The 17,500-nt window shown below is 44.1% G+C and overlaps 1 protein-coding gene across 1 annotated transcript in view; it reads left to right on the top strand.

The window, feature by feature from the left end:
* Positions 1 to 17,500, top strand: part of LOC137629307 (uncharacterized) — a 211,968-nt gene that overhangs the window by 184,397 nt on the left and 10,071 nt on the right. Inside the window, exons 9-11 of the mRNA XM_068360564.1 lie at positions 1,013 to 1,254; positions 1,560 to 1,741; positions 3,137 to 3,373. Of these exons, the coding sequence (XP_068216665.1) occupies positions 1,013 to 1,254; positions 1,560 to 1,741; positions 3,137 to 3,373 (661 nt within the window). The remainder of the gene's footprint in view (positions 1 to 1,012; positions 1,255 to 1,559; positions 1,742 to 3,136; positions 3,374 to 17,500) is intronic.

Genomic DNA, 17,500 nt, shown 5'->3' with positions numbered 1-17,500 from the left:
TGCTTACCTTTTTACGCCTATTGGATATTTTACCCCTAATACTTTGCTCTACATTTTTTTTTTTTTTTCATTTCCAAAAAGCATGACTTGTAAGCTCATTTTACACGTGCCATATTTAGAACCATTTTAAGATAAAAAATGAGATGTCAATTCGGTAATTGTTTACAACACCACGCACTCCATTTACTCCAAAATAATGCAATCCTGCAGTTCTCATCTTCTTGCACAGTAATTAGGTAGTTATTTAAATTCTAGGAAAGCAATAATTAGCAAGATATGTTGAGGAAGGGGGAAGGGGTTATAAAAGAAAATAGCTCGATTTCCTCACTAAACGACTTGGAACTGACATGTCAACATGGTCAACCAAACAGAATTCGTGATGCCAGCGTACATTTGATATACTGTATATTCAAAATATACTTTATTAAAAATGGATTAATTACTCAAAAGTGTCTATAAAATTGGCAATTCACAAATAGTGACACTTTTGAGTTTTGAGTAATCACTCAATTTTTGATTAAGTATATTTTGAATGTACAGTATATCAAATGTACGCTGGCATCACGAACTTCTCTTTATGTACGCTGGCATCACGAATTCTGTTTGGTTGACGATGTTGACATGTCAGTTCCAAGTTGTCTAGTGAGGAAACCGAGCTATTTTCTTTTTATAACCCCTTCCCTCTTCCTCAACATATCTTACTAGTTACTGCTTTCCCAGAATTTAAATAACCACTTAATTACTGAGCCAGAAGATGAGAACTGCAGGATTGCATTATTTTGGAGTAAATGGAGAGCGTGGTGTTGCAAACAATTACCATGAATTCTTCTCTAGATTTCATCGCCCCTTTGAACACTTTAAATGTGAGCTCCACATTCAAATAGAAAAGTAGAGGATTCCCCTCCTTTTTTTTTAGTTTTTTTTTTCTTTTCACTCTGTAAAGCTATGCCAAAAAATATCACGGAAAACAGTAAGTTACCAGTTCACAATTCTACTTTCTATTTCCAAACAGATACGTGATTCTACCACCGAAGGATGGTATGTGGGGACTCCCCTTACCAAATGGATCCTGGGCAGGAATCATAGGAGCTTTGGCTAGACAAGAAGCTGACATGAGTTTGCACCTCAGCCCATTTGGCGGAAGATTCAAAGTGATAGATATTACTCTAAGCTATACTGGCGATATTACGGTTCTAGTGACGAGAAAGCCTGGTTCCTTGCCCAAATCCTTGGCTCTTTTGAGGCCGTACCATGGTAGGTCTAAACTTTTAATGTTAGGCTATGATTTATAACTTGTTTGATTCGATTTTTATAAATTGTGTTTCTTAGGAGAGCCTCTTAGATATATTATTCATAATGATTTTGGGGTAATAAATTCCTTTTTCTATTCCACTAACGTCTGTACTATAAATACATTCAGAGAATGAATCCTATACAAAAACACAAAACGTAGCAAATAAATTAGATATTTATGAGGTGAATTCCATTGAAAAACCTTTTTCATCTAGACCAGCTATAGTCTATCTTTGTATCATAAATGAATAAATTTTTCATTGTAGTGAATGTGTGGGTACCCATAATGTTCACCGTCCTCATTATTACGTTTACGGTCTGGATTCTTTGGAGAGCGAGGTGTTCGTACCTTGGTGGGCGATGCAACAGCATCAGTGAGGCCTTCGTCTTGGTGTGGAGAACGCTACTGCAGAATTCCGGTATAGGACCCGAGTGCACAACGGATCAGGTAATGGGTGATGTTTCGGTTCCTTCTGGTGTTTATACCATGAGTTTGTATCCGATTGGTCAAATGAACTGGATATTCTCAGCCAATAGCCGCGCACGTCGTCTTCCCATCTCCACACATGGTGGAGCAAAGACCATTTGAGGACGTGATGTGAATTATAGGTATTTTTTGGATACATTTACCCACATGGATGATGTGTGCAACACGTCCATGTATCTCTTGCCAGAACAGATAAGCAATGAGATGATATTTATTTGGGAGCAGAGTGAGTCACAACATAGCAAAGACCATTTGGGGACATGTTGTAAATTACACACACAATTACAGCTTCTTATAAACATAAATGCAGAGAGAGAGAGAGAGAGAGAGAGAGAGAGAGAGAGAGAGAGAGAGAGAGAGAGAGAGAGAGTGTAGAACGGCAGCGACTGCCCATTATACTGTAGCAACCGTGTGTCACACGATCGTACATAGTTCATTTTGTGTATATATTATTCTTGTATCTTCACTCTTCCCTCGCACTATAAAGAACCAGAATAAACATGTCTGCTTTTCCCCTCTGTAACAGTGTCTGTTTTTTTAACATGAAATTTCTTGTTGCTTTGAGCTTTTTTATATAAAGGAGAGTGTTCTATAATAAAGTTACTCAGTTGCTTTCATACTGTCTTTGAGTCAACCTTCTCTCGGTCCGTCACATTGGTGACCCCGCCATGTACCAACCGTGTGTCACACGATCGTACAATACTGTGACAATGCACACGGTTATTTGCTGAGAATCTCCTGGTGTCATACTGCTAGAGGGTTTGTGAATGTGTGTCCTGGTAACAATTATTTTCAGTGAGTATGGACTGAATGCAGGTTGAGTGTTCAGAGATCGTTTGAAAGAAATTTGAACATGAAGATGAGGAGTCGTAATCCTGAAACATACGATTTTAATCAAACTTGCAATATTTAGTATGAAACCATTGACTGCTTCTTAAATGGTCAACAATACACGTGATCTACACTCATTATATATATATATATATATATATAATATATATATATATATATATATATATATATATATATATATATGTATATATATATACATATATATATATATATATAATATATATATATATATATATATATATATATATATATATATATATATATATATATATATATAGTCAGACACGCTCTTAATTATATAGGGGAGATACTGTATAAAAAAACGAGTTTATTCATAGCATGAAAGATTAGCATTTTCAGGAAAATTAGAGCATAGCAATCATTGAAAACCAAGTTTTCTCTACTTTCGAAGCAGGGAAGACGATGATTACCATCCTCATCCTGGCCTATGAAGAGGCCACGCCTACTCAACTCCCACCAAATCAACTGCTTCGCTTGTTACAGGTTATGATGGGCTTTTGGATAATATGCAGTTTTGTACTAGTCTCTGCCTACCAATCATCCCTGATGTCCCACCTCGCTGTGAACAAGAAGAGCAAACCCATCAATTCCCTGGAAGACCTCACGAGTCGAGAGGGCTGGAGATGGGTCGCTGAGAAAATGTTTTTCACAAGTCAGGCTATATTGGATTTTCGTGAGAGGAGTGACCCAGCAGCTAAAAAGTTCCTTTCAGAAGTGCAGGTATGGCGAATTCGTTAGATTAGTTAACTGTTATAAAGATGTTCCTTATTCTTCATGATAGATATTGTATTTTATTGTGTCTTTACTATGAATATTTTCTTGAACAATTTTCCAGTTCTTCACCCAAGGGGTTAACTACTGCACTGTAATTGTTCAGTGGCTACTTTCCTCTTGGTAAGGGTAGAAGAGACTCTATTTATCTATAGTACGCAGCTCTTCTTGGAGAAGGACACTCCAAAATCAAACAATTGTTCTCTAGTCTTGGGTAGTGCCATAGTCTCTGTACCATGGTCTTTCATTGTCTTGGGTTAGAGTTCTCATGCTTGAGGGTACACTCGGGCGCATTATTCTATCTTATTTTTCTTCCTCTTGTTTTGTTAAAGTTTTTATAGTTTATAAGGAAATATATTAATTTTGTTATTGTTTTTAGAATATTTTATTTTCCCTTGTTTCCTTTCCTCACTGGGCTATTTTCCCTGTTAGGGTCCCTGCTCTTCCAACTAGGGTTGTAGTTTAGCAAGCAATAATAATAATAATAATAATACTATTAATAATAATAATAATAATAATTGATGTCATTATGAGATGCATCCATTTTCATCTCTATTACCTATGAAACTTAATAGAAGGTACGAAACACTTTCAAGTTTTCATGTCTTGGAGTGTATTAGTCGGCTTTTGAACATTTCAGAGAAAATTAATTGAACAGACTTGTCCAATCAAATGGCCACCCAAACTCCAGGCCTGATTCCTTTAGATTATTTATCATAAAACCATTGTCAATCACTGCAATTGCCGAAGGATAACTTTAGAAGCTATCAGAAAAAAAAGGTAAATTTATGGTCGGTGATCTTATTGTTCAGATACTCACAATTTGGTAGAGATCATAGGTTCTTTCCTAGAGACATTGCAAGTGTATATTGTTGCTGCTGTTGATACCCAATATATTGCAAGTGTATATTGTTGCTGCTGTTGATACCCAATATATTGCAAGTGTATATTGTTGCTGCTGTTGATACCCAATATATTGCAAGTGCATATTGTTGCTGCTGTTGATACCCAATATATTGCAAGTGCATATTGTTGCTGCTGTTGATACCCAATATATTGCAAGTGTATATTGTTGCTGCTGTTGATACCCAATATATTGCAAGTGTATATTGTTGCTGCTGTTGATACCCAATATATTGCAAGTGTATATTGTTGCTGCTGTTGATACCCAATATATTGCAAGTGTATATTGTTGCTGCTGTTGATACCCAATATATTGCAAGTGTATATGGTTGCTGCTGTTGATACCCAATATATTGCAAGTGCATAGTGTTGCTGCTGTTGATACCCAATATATTGCAAGTGTATATTGTTGCTGCTGTTGATACCCAATATATTGCAAGTGTATATGGTTGCTGCTGTTGATACCCAATATATTGCAAGTGCATATTGTTGCTGCTGTTGATACCCAATATATTGCAAGTGCATAGTGTTGCTGCTGTTGATACCCAATATATTGCAAGTGTATATTGTTGCTGCTGTTGATACCCAATATATTGCAAGTGTATATGGTTGCTGCTGTTGATACCCAATATATTGCAAGTGCATATTGTTGCTGCTGTTGATACCCAATATATTGCAAGTGTATATTGTTGCTGCTGTTGATACCCTATATATTGCAAGTGTATATGGTTGCTGCTGTTGATACCCAATATATTGCAAGTGCATAGTGTTGCTGCTGTTGATACCCAATATATTGCAAGTGTATATTGTTGCTGCTGTTGAAATCCAATATATTGCAAGTGTATAGTGTTGCTGCTGTTGATACCCAATATATTGCAAGTGCATAGTGTTGCTGCTGTTGATACCCAATATATTGCAAGTGCATAGTGTTGCTGCTGTTGATACCCAATATATTGCAAGTGTATATTGTTGCTGCTGTTGATACCCTATATATTGCAAGTGTATATGGTTGCTGCTGTTGATACCCAATATATTGCAAGTGCATAGTGTTGCTGCTGTTGATACCCAATATATTGCAAGTGTATATTGTTGCTGCTGTTGAAATCCAATATATTGCAAGTGTATAGTGTTGCTGCTGTTGATACCCAATATATTGCAAGTGCATAGTGTTGCTGCTGTTGATACCCAATATATTGCAAGTGTATATTGTTGCTGCTGTTGAAATCCAATATATTGCAAGTGTATAGTGTTGCTGCTGTTGATACCCAATATATTGCAAGTGTATATTGTTGCTGCTGTTGAAATCCAATATATTGCAAGTGTATAGTGTTGCTGCTGTTGATACCCAATATATTGCAAGTGTATATTGTTGCTGCTGTTGAAATCCAATATATTGCAAGTGTATAGTGTTGCTGCTGTTGATACCCAATATATTGCAAGTGTATATTGTTGCTGCTGTTGAAATCCAATATATTGCAAGTGTATAGTGTTGCTGCTGTTGATACCCAATATATTGCAAGTGTATATTGTTGCTGTTGTTGAAATCCAATATATTGCAAGTGTATAGTGTTGCTGCTGTTGATACCCAATATATTGCAAGTGCATAGTGTTGCTGCTGTTGATACCCAATATATTGCAAGTGCATAGTGTTGCTGCTGTTGATACCCAATATATTGCAAGTGTATATTGTTGCTGCTGTTGATACCCTATATATTGCAAGTGTATATGGTTGCTGCTGTTGATACCCAATATATTGCAAGTGCATAGTGTTGCTGCTGTTGATACCCAATATATTGCAAGTGTATATTGTTGCTGCTGTTGAAATCCAATATATTGCAAGTGTATAGTGTTGCTGCTGTTGATACCCAATATATTGCAAGTGCATATTGTTGCTGCTGTTGATACCCAATATATTGCAAGTGTATATTGTTGTTGCTGTTGATACCCAATATATTGCAAGTGTATATTGTTGCTGCTGTTGATACCCAATATATTGCAAGTGTATATTGTTGCTGCTGTTGATACCCAATATATTGCAAGTGTATATTGTTGCTGCTGTTGATACCCAATATACTGTCAAATGACATGGAGCCAGTGATAAACCTAGCTTTTCGAGGACAAGTTATTTTGGGAAGCACCGACTTCAAATAAGTTTACGCGAGCAGTGAAAGTTTCTGTGATGGAACTCAATCGTATTTTAGAATACGTGAACAGGAAAAGGACTATTTGAGTGTACAATGAAAAAAAATAATATAAAGTAAGATGGTTTTGTCTCCATGACTGTAATAACTTGATCGACAGCGTGATGCGAAATATCAGAGAAAAATATGTGAAATTGAGCTGTTTGAAATAGCTGATGTTTGTAAATGATACCATACAGATTGGTGATATTGAATATAACTATGAAAATTGGTATCAGACTTTTAATGTGTGAGTGAAAGGAGATTATTATTATTATTATTATTATTATTATTATTATTATTATTATTATTATTATTATTATTATTATTATTATTATTATTATTACTTGCTAAGCTACATCCCTAGTTGAAAAAGCAGGATACTATAAGCCCAGGGGCTCCAACAAGGAAAATAACCCAGTGAGGGAAGGAAACAAGGAAAAATAAAATATCTTATGAATGTTAACAACCTTAGAATAAATATATCTTATATAAACTATAAAAACTTTAACAAAATAAAAAGAAAAATAAGATAGAATAGTGTAGAAATCATATAGATGCAGAGAGAACAGAGGAGCAGAAGAAAGTACGAAATAGGTGTGAATAGAAGAATCAATATCCAAGATAGGAGAGACATTGCATTGAGCAGGTGCAACTTGAGTAAAGTTTAGTGCGGAATTTGAAAATAATTACGAAGGTAATTATATTGGTGAAGTTTCTGGCATTGACATTTCAGTCGCAATGTAGCACCTTAGTTAAGGGGAGACATTTGGGTTGGGTTTTTTATGAAATTATCATTTTGTTAGGGTAATTAGTTTTAGATTCAATGCACACACACACACACACACACATATATATATATATATATATATATATATATATATATATATATATATATGTATATATGTATATATATACGTATATATGTATAAATATGTGTGAATATGTGTATATATATATATATATATATATATATATATATATATATATATATATATATATATATATATATATATATATGTGTGTGTGTGTGTGTGTGTGTGTGTGCGTATATATGCACTGTATATATATATATATATATATATATATATATATATATATATATATATATATATATATATATATATATATATATACACACACACACACACACACACATATATATATATATATATATATATATATATATATATATACGTATACTTGTGTATATATATATATATATATATATATATATATATATATATATATATATATATATATATATATAATTAAAACTTGTGATACCTCTTAATAGCTTGATTGGTAGAGTCAAGATGGAATAAGATAAGGTGAGTTACCGCGCATGGTGCCGGGAGCTCGGCTATGCTCTGTGACGTCACCTGGAGAGTTCCGAGCGTTTATTTGAGAGCCGTCCTGTACAAACAGCCTTATTATTTGTGCCTATTTTTGGATTCCGGACATTGCATTTATGAAATTTGGCTGATATTATTGTCTTTATGACTATAATACCAAAATACATATTATGATAGGGAATATAATAGCAATGGAAGTAAAAATTCACGCATGACAAAAGCTTTATTCCTATATTTCATTAAAAATCTTAATATAATCATCTCTCTCTCTCTCTCTCTCTCTCTCTCTCTCTCTCTCTCTCTCTCTCTCTCTCTCTCTCTCTCTCTCTCTCTCTCTCTCTCTCGTTTCATTGAACAATTTCTTTTATCTTTTTTTCACATCTTTGCTATAAACATTTTCCTTCTTAGTTTATTTCTATTCTAAAAGATAGCCAACTTCTAATAATAAAAATCTCATTACCTCCTCGGGAACATCAATATTGGTGGCTTTGAATATATCATTAAGATATGAAACGGCTTTGACTCCTGGTTTTAGACCATGACCATGGGAAATTTTGAATAAATATTGCATATTTGTAGATTTTCTCTAAAATTATTACATGACCTATATAATACCTTTTTCTTTACAAGTGATATCCTATTATCGACTTTCATCTACATAAACTGAGCCTAATGATGTATACTTATTTCTAAATTTAAAAGCCACGAACCCTCCCATCAAAGAAAAGGACTCATATCCTATCAGTGTTTCAGGTTTTATCTCTCTTAAATCTTTTACTTGATTTTCCTGCCTCGGTCTCATTGTTAACAGAAAGAAGGTGCTTCATGAGACACTCAGAGATATATAACTCGGAATCTAGATGATTGGGAGCAATATTTAACCTTTGACATGAACCACTTATCTTTAAGCACTCTGTAATGACACAAGATGTACAGTAGCTTCATCATTATTACAAACATTAAGACCTTAACTCGTTAATTATTCTCTTTACCTACTATGTATAACCGTAGTATATATTGAAACTCCAAAGGTTACGGATGACCGTGGCAGTGACCAATTTGTCTTATGTAAGAAAAGGGATGTTCGACTGTGTCTTGACATAGCCGTCTTGTCATCAAGAACTAATCCTTACAGACCATGCAACGTGTTAAACGATAATCCTTTTAATGGAACGAAACCTTTTTGCCTTTCACTTTAGCATTAATAACAAAATATAGCATCTATTTCAACTTGACGTGGACAGTTCGAGAAAGCACCTCTACCTTTCTTTACGACATACTTCATTTACAAGTTATTCAAGCCAAACCAACTAAAAATCAAAGATATAAGATCCGATGTTTCATTACAAAACTGTCATTTCAATAAGCCTTTGTTACTACAAAATTTGATGTAATAAGTGAGTAGCTGAACTGCTGTTTCTCACATTGACGTTTATAACCTCACACGTTCAAGTGACTCATTAATTTTGTAGTATATTTTGAGATCATTTACTGATAAAGGTACGATGTTTTACATAGATTTTGAGATAATGATTTTATCTCCAACCTGAAAACCATAGTCTTTTAAATAATTTTGAATCAAGTTGATTAGATGGGGTGGTTCTGCCGAGACGAAAACTTTTCAAAAATTTCGAAGCAACAAAATGTATTATTTATTATAATCTGAAGCTTAAATAATAGTATTTATACATACGAAAAATTTTCTTGTAAAATTCTCTCTCTCTCTCTCTCTCTCTCTCTCTCTCTCTCTCTCTCTCTCTCTCTCTCTCTCTCTCTCTCTCTCTCTCTCTCTCTCTCATCTTCAGAAACATTCTTCCCATCGTAGCTAAATATTTACTTGGATGAGGAATATGATTGATATATCCATATATTCTCGTGTTTTTTTTTTTAAGTGAGCCTATTAGTGATAGGCTTACCCGAACCCCAATAGTAATTACATTATTATAAAGATTTTATGTCAGTATGGCAGTCTTAGGGCAACAATTGAGCAACTGGTGCCTATGGTTTCTGGAAAAATCATTGGGTTGGAAATGTGACGAACAAATTACTGCATATTTGGCATTGATACCATCATTTTCTTTGCATATATTCACCTACTTGTTACTTAGTTCTGCATCTTTTGGGAAACGGGAAAATCTATTTACTTTTCACCACCAACAGTTATAGTGGTCTTATAAGAATTGGAGCAACCATATATTACAAACATAACCATTATGAATCTGTCAACGCAAAAGAAAACAAGAACGCCTGTTTAGAAAAAAAAAAAAAAAAAAAAAACTGCTTATTTCCCGCCTATATGTCGCCTGGCTGAACTATCCAGGTGACGTCATGCGCGTGAGTGTAGAAAACGGGACCGCTAGGTAACTCACCTTATCTTATTCCATCTTGGTTGGAGGCTTCTCGCGTCTCCAATGTGGCCACCCGCATACGATACCATACGCTTCGATTTGCCGCTGGAACCTCTTGCCTCTAACTTTGCCGCTAGTCGCTCCCGGAGTGGTCGATGCCTAAGGGTTTCGCCCTGACCAAAGGGCTCATCAGGTGGGTTTTGCCTACTTCAATGTTTGCAGGCTTGGTTCCCACGACCCTCCTTCCTTCCTTCCTCTTTTTTTTTTATCATGTAAACAATTCAAAATTAATCAGTAAATCATGAATATCTTTTGATAATTGATGACAGTTGACTAGGTTGGAGAAGAGAAGCAACTCGAAACCTATTTCAGTGTTTTGGACTTTGAATTTACGGGTTTTTACGCCACACCAGAGGTAGCTCCCTTTATACTGACATAGGTTTCAGCCAACTTCCCTTACTCCAACTAGCTGATCAGTAGTCAATCATGTCAGAAGACGACATTCAAAATTCATCAGTACATCATCAATGTTTTTTGATAATTGAGGACTTATAGTTGACTAGCTTGAAGAAGAAAAACTACTTGAAACCTATTTTAGTGTTCTGGGCTTTAAACTTACGGGTTTTTACGCCGTGCCAGAGGTACCCCTGTATAGGGAAATAGGTTTTGGCCAACTTTCCTTACTCCAACTAGTCTGTAAGTAGTCTATCGTGTCCAATGACATTCAAGCCGGGCAATTAAACCAAGAATTATTTCACCAGACAGTTAAGCCAAGCATTTGGCTGGGCAGTTAAGCCGAACACTAATTGGTTGGATAGTTAAACTGAGCATTATTTGGCTGGGCAGTTAAGACAAGCATTATTTAGCTGGGTGGTTAAGCCGAGCATTATTTGCCTGGCAGTTAAGCCAAGCATTTTTTGGCTGAGCATTTAAGCTGACCATCATTTGGCCAGGGAGTTAAGCCAAGCATCATTTGACCCGGCAGTTAAGCCGAGCATCATATGGCCGGGCAGTTAAGTCGAGCATCACTTGGGCGGGCAGTTAAGCCGAGCTTCATTTGGCCGGGCTGTCAAGCCGAAGCCGAGCATCATTTGGCCGGGCGGTTAAGCCGAGCATATTTGGCCGGGCGGTAAAGCCGAGCACCATCACTTGGCCGGGCGGTAAAGCCGAGCACAATCACTTGGCCAGGCGGTTAAGCCGAGCACCATCACTTGGCCGGGCGGTTAAGCCGAGCAGCATCACTTGGCCGGGCGGTTAAGCCGAACACCATCACTTGGCCGGGCGGTTAAGCCGAGCACCATCACTTGGCCAGGCGGTTAAGCTGAGCACCATCACTTGGCCGGGCGGTTAAGCCGAGCACCATCACTTGGCCGGGCGGTTAAGCCGAGCCGCATCACTTGGCCGGGCGGTTAAGCCGAGCACCATCACTTGGCCGGGCGGTTAAGCCGAGCACCATCACTCGGCCGGGCGGTTAAGCCGAGCACCATCACTCGGCCGGGCGGTTAAGCCGAGCACCATCACTCGGCCGGGCGGTTAAGCCGAGCACCATCACTCGGCCGGGCGGTTAAGCCGAGCACCATCACTCGGCCGGGCGGTTAAGCCGAGCACCATCACTCGGCCGGGCGGTTAAGCCGAGCAGCATCACTCGGCCGGGCGGTTAAGCCGAGAACCATCACTCGGCCGGGCGGTTAAGCCGAGCATCACTCGGCCGGGCGGTTAAGCCGAGCACCATCACTTGGCCGGGCGGTTAAGCCGAGCACCATCACTCGGCCGGGCGGTTAAGCCGAGAACCATCACTCGGTGGTTAAGCCGAGCAGCATCACTTGGGCGGGAGGTTAAGCCGAGCACCATCACTTGGGCGGGCGGTTAAGCCGGGCACCATCACTTGGCCGGGCGGTTAAGCCGGGCAGCATCACTTGGCCGGGCGGTTAAGCCGAGCACCATCACTTGGCCGGGCGGTTAAGCCGAGCACCATCACTTGGCTGGGCGGTTAAGCCGAGCAGCATCACTTGGCCGGGCGGTTAAGCCGAGCAGGATCACTTGGCCGGGTGGTTAAGCCGAGCACCATCACTTGGCCGGGCGGTTACGCCGAGCACCATCACTTGGCCGGGTGGTTAAGCCGAGCACCATCACTTGGCCGGGCGGTTAAGCCGAGCCGCATCACTTGGCCGGGCGGTTAAGCCGAGCACCATCACTCGGCCGGGCGGTTAAGCCGAGCCGCATCACTTGGCCGGGCGGTTAAGCCGAGCACCTTAACTTGGCCGGGCGGTTAAGCCGAGCACCATCACTTGGCCCGGCGGTTAAGCCGAGCACCATCACTTGGCCGGGCGGTTAAGCCGAGCACCATCACTTGGCCGGGCGGTTAAGCCGAGCACCATCACTTGGCCGGGCGGTTAAGCCGAGCAGGATCACTCGGCCGGGTGGTAAAGATGAGCACCATCACTCGGCCGGGCGGTTAAGCCGAGCACCATCACTCGGCCGGGCGGTAAAGCCGAGCAGGATCACTCGGCCGGGCGGTTAAGCCAAGCAGGATCACTTGGCCGGGCGGTTAAGCCGAGCACCATCACTCGGCCGGGCGGTTAAGCCGAGCAGCATCACTCGGCCGGGTGGTTAAGCCGAGAACCATCACTCGGCCGGGCGGTTAAGCCGAGCATCACTCGGCCGGGCGGTTAAGCCGAGCACCATCACTTGGCCGGGCGGTTAAGCCGAGCACCATCACTCGGCCGGGCGGTTAAGCCGAGCACCATCACTCGGCCGGGCGGTTAAGCCGAGAACCATCACTCGGTGGTTAAGCCGAGCAGCATCAATTGGGTGGGCGGTTAAGCCGAGCACCATCACTTGGCCGGGCAGTTAAGCCGGGCAGCATCACTTGGCCGGGCGGTAAAGCCGGGCACCATCACTTGGCCGGGTGGTTAAGCTGGGCACCATCACTTGGCCGGGCGGTTAAGCCGGGCACCATCACTTGGCCGGGCGGTTAAGCCGAGCAGCATCACTTGGTCGGGCAGGTAAGTCGAGCATCACTTGGGCGGGCAGTTAAGCCGAGCACCATCACTCGGCCGGGCGGTTAAGCCGAGCAGCATCACTCGGCCGGGCGGTTAAGCCGAGCACCATCACTCGGCCGGGAGGTTAAGCCGAGAACCATCACTCGGCCGGGCGGTTAAGCCGAGCAGCATCACTTGGCCGGGCGGTTAAACCGAGCAGCATCACTTGGCCGGGCGGTAAAGCCGAGCACCATCACTTGGCCGGGCGGTTAAGCCGGGCAGCATCACTTGACCGGGCGGTAAAGCCGGGCACCATCACTTGGCCGGGCGGTTAAGCCGGGCACCATCACTTGGCCGGGCGGTTAAGCCTTGCACCATCACTTGGCCGGGCGGTTAAGTCGGGCACCATCACTTGGCCGGGCGGTTAAGCCGGGCACCATCACTTGGCCGGGCGGTTAAGCCGAGCACCATCACTTGGCCGGGCGGTAAAGCCGAGCACCATCACTTGGACGGGTGGTTAAGCCGAGCACCATCACTTGGCCGGGCAGTTAAGCCGAGCACCATCACTTGGCCAGGCGATTAAGCCGAGCACCATCACCTGGCCGGGCGGTTAAGCTGAGCATCGCTTGGCCGATAAGCCGAGCACCATCACTTGGCCGGGCGGTTAAGCCGAGCACCATCACTTGGCCGGGCGGTTATGCCGAGCATCACTTGGCCGGGCAGTTAAGCCGAGCAGCATCACTTTGCCGGGCAGGTAAGTCGAGCATCACTTGGCCGGGCGGTAAAGCCGAGCACCATCACTTGGCCGGGCAGTAAAGCCAAGCACCATCACTTGGCCGGGCGGTTAAGCCGAGCACCATCACATGGCTGGGCGGTAGAGCCGAGCACCATCACATGGCTGGGCGGTTAAGCTGAGCACCATCACTTGGCCGGGCAGTTAAGCCGAGCACCATCACTTGGCCGGGCGGTTAAGCCGAGCACCATCACTTGGCCGGGCGGTTATGCCGAGCATCACTTGGCCGGGCGGTTAAGCCGAGCAGCATCACTTGGCCGGGCTGGTAAGTCGAGCATCACTTGGCCGGGCGGTAAAGCCGAGCACCATCACTTGGCCGGGCAGTAAAGCCAAGCACCATCACTTGGCCGGGCGGTTAAGCCGAGCACCATCACATGGCTGGGCGGTTAAGCCGAGCACCATCACATGGCTGGGCGGTTAAGCTGAGCACCATCACTTGGACGGGCAGTTAAGCCGAGCACCATCACTTGGCCGGGCGGTTAAGCCGAGCACCATCACTTGGCCGGGCGGTTAAGCCGAGCATCATCACTTGGCCGGGCAGTTAAGCTGAGCATTACTTGGCCAGGCGGTTTAGCCGAGCATCACTTGGGCGGGCGGTTAAGCCGAGCAGGATCACTCGGCCGGGTGGTAAAGATGAGCACCATCACTCGGCCGGGCGGTTAAGCCGAGCACCATCACTCGGCCGGGCGGTAAAGCCGAGCAGGATCACTCGGCCGGGCGGTTAAGCCAAGCAGGATCACTTGGCCGGGCGGTTAAGCCGAGCACCATCACTCGGCCGGGCGGTTAAGCCGAGCAGCATCACTCGGCCGGGTGGTTAAGCCGAGAACCATCACTCGGCCGGGCGGTTAAGCCGAGCATCACTCGGCCGGGCGGTTAAGCCGAGCACCATCACTTGGCCAGGCGGTTAAGCCGAGCACCATCACTCGGCCGGGCGGTTAAGCCGAGCACCATCACTCGGCCGGGCGGTTAAGCCGAGAACCATCACTCGGTGGTTAAGCCGAGCAGCATCAATTGGGTGGGCGGTTAAGCCGAGCACCATCACTTGGCCGGGCAGTTAAGCCGGGCAGCATCACTTGGCCGGGCGGTAAAGCCGGGCACCATCACTTGGCCGGGTGGTTAAGCTGGGCACCATCACTTGGCCGGGCGGTTAAGCCGGGCACCATCACTTGGCCGGGCGGTTAAGCCGAGCAGCATCACTTGGTCGGGCAGGTAAGTCGAGCATCACTTGGGCGGGCAGTTAAGCCGAGCACCATCACTCGGCCGGGCGGTTAAGCCGAGCAGCATCACTCGGCCGGGCGGTTAAGCCGAGCACCATCACTCGGCCGGGAGGTTAAGCCGAGAACCATCACTCGGCCGGGCGGTTAAGCCGAGCAGCATCACTTGGCCGGGCGGTTAAACCGAGCAGCATCACTTGGCCGGGCGGTAAAGCCGAGCACCATCACTTGGCCGGGCGGTTAAGCCGGGCAGCATCACTTGACCGGGCGGTAAAGCCGGGCACCATCACTTGGCCGGGCGGTTAAGCCGGGCACCATCACTTGGCCGGGCGGTTAAGCCTTGCACCATCACTTGGCCGGGCGGTTAAGTCGGGCACCATCACTTGGCCGGGCGGTTAAGCCGGGCACCATCACTTGGCCGGGCGGTTAAGCCGAGCACCATCACTTGGCCGGGCGGTAAAGCCGAGCACCATCACTTGGACGGGTGGTTAAGCCGAGCACCATCACTTGGCCGGGCAGTTAAGCCGAGCACCATCACTTGGCCAGGCGATTAAGCCGAGCACCATCACCTGGGCCGGGCGGTTAAGCTGAGCATCGCTTGGCCGATAAGCCGAGCACCATCACTTGGCCGGGCGGTTAAGCCGAGCACCATCACTTGGCCGGGCGGTTATGCCGAGCATCACTTGGCCGGGCAGTTAAGCCGAGCAGCATCACTTTGCCGGGCAGGTAAGTCGAGCATCACTTGGCCGGGCGGTAAAGCCGAGCACCATCACTTGGCCGGGCAGTAAAGCCAAGCACCATCACTTGGCCGGGCGGTTAAGCCGAGCACCATCACATGGCTGGGCGGTAGAGCCGAGCACCATCACATGGCTGGGCGGTTAAGCTGAGCACCATCACTTGGCCGGGCAGTTAAGCCGAGCACCATCACTTGGCCGGGCGGTTAAGCCGAGCACCATCACTTGGCCGGGCGGTTATGCCGAGCATCACTTGGCCGGGCGGTTAAGCCGAGCAGCATCACTTGGCCGGGCTGGTAAGTCGAGCATCACTTGGCCGGGCGGTAAAGCCGAGCACCATCACTTGGCCGGGCAGTAAAGCCAAGCACCATCACTTGGCCGGGCGGTTAAGCCGAGCACCATCACATGGCTGGGCGGTTAAGCCGAGCACCATCACATGGCTGGGCGGTTAAGCTGAGCACCATCACTTGGACGGGCAGTTAAGCCGAGCACCATCACTTGGCCGGGCGGTTAAGCCGAGCACCATCACTTGGCCGGGCGGTTAAGCCGAGCATCATCACTTGGCCGGGCAGTTAAGCTGAGCATTACTTGGCCAGGCGGTTTAGCCGAGCATCACTTGGGCGGGCAGTTAAGCAGAGCTTTATGTGGTCGGGCAATTAAGCCAATCGGCGTTAGAACCATAACTGACTCTGCTCTCAGCCATGCAGTAGCCATTGGATGAACACCTCACCAGAGATGCAGCTTCCTTCCCCAGCTTATCTATATTGCGTCAACCTATAAGGACAAGACTGCACACTAGAAGAAGCCAAGGTCGTTCCCTCTGCAGAGCTGGTATTCTAGATTATTCCCCCAGAACCACCTGAAAGTGGGCATCCAGAAGAATAGATGTAGATATCCGACCATATATATATATATATATATATATATATATATATATATATATATATATATATATATATATATATATTCTTTTTTAATTTTTTTCTAGATTTTTTTTTTGTTTTTTTTTTAAATTTTTTTTAAATTCTTTTTTTCCCTGATTGAAGTATTTAATAACCGGTAAGTCTCCTCAGAAGCCTATCGATGATATCAGCTGCTAATTGGACATACCCAATGGTACCACTGATGGTGATCAAATTACTGTATTCGTGCCTTCTTGGCATATCTATGGAGCTGACGCCACTCTGCCGGGTGATTTCCATCAGCGTCTTTCCTTCCACTCCATATATGGCTCTGTGGAACTTCCTTGGGACATCCAAGGCGACAGTCACGTGCCCCTTTAGGGCATAGTCCCTTGTGGGGTTAGCTCCAACCTTTGCACCTTGGAAGGTGATATGAGATGAGAAGATCCTTTTGGGCTTCTCAGGTTCCAGGTCAAAAACGATAAGTTTGCGAGCAGGTTTTTCTCTGCAATTTTCTCCTCCTTCACCTCCTCCTCTTCCTTCTTCTCCTCCTCCTCCTCCTCCTTCTCCTCCTCCTCCTTCTCCTCCTCTTCCTCCTCCTTCTCCTTCTCTTCCTCCTCCTCTTCCTTCTTCTTCTTCTCCTCCTTCTCCTTCTCCTCCTCCTTC

Source organism: Palaemon carinicauda, chromosome 37 (genome assembly GCF_036898095.1).
Source record: "Palaemon carinicauda isolate YSFRI2023 chromosome 37, ASM3689809v2, whole genome shotgun sequence".
Taxonomy (NCBI): Eukaryota; Metazoa; Arthropoda; class Malacostraca; order Decapoda; family Palaemonidae; genus Palaemon; species Palaemon carinicauda.
The sequence above is the reverse complement of the archived record's forward strand: the minus strand, read 5'-3'. Positions and strand labels throughout refer to the sequence as shown.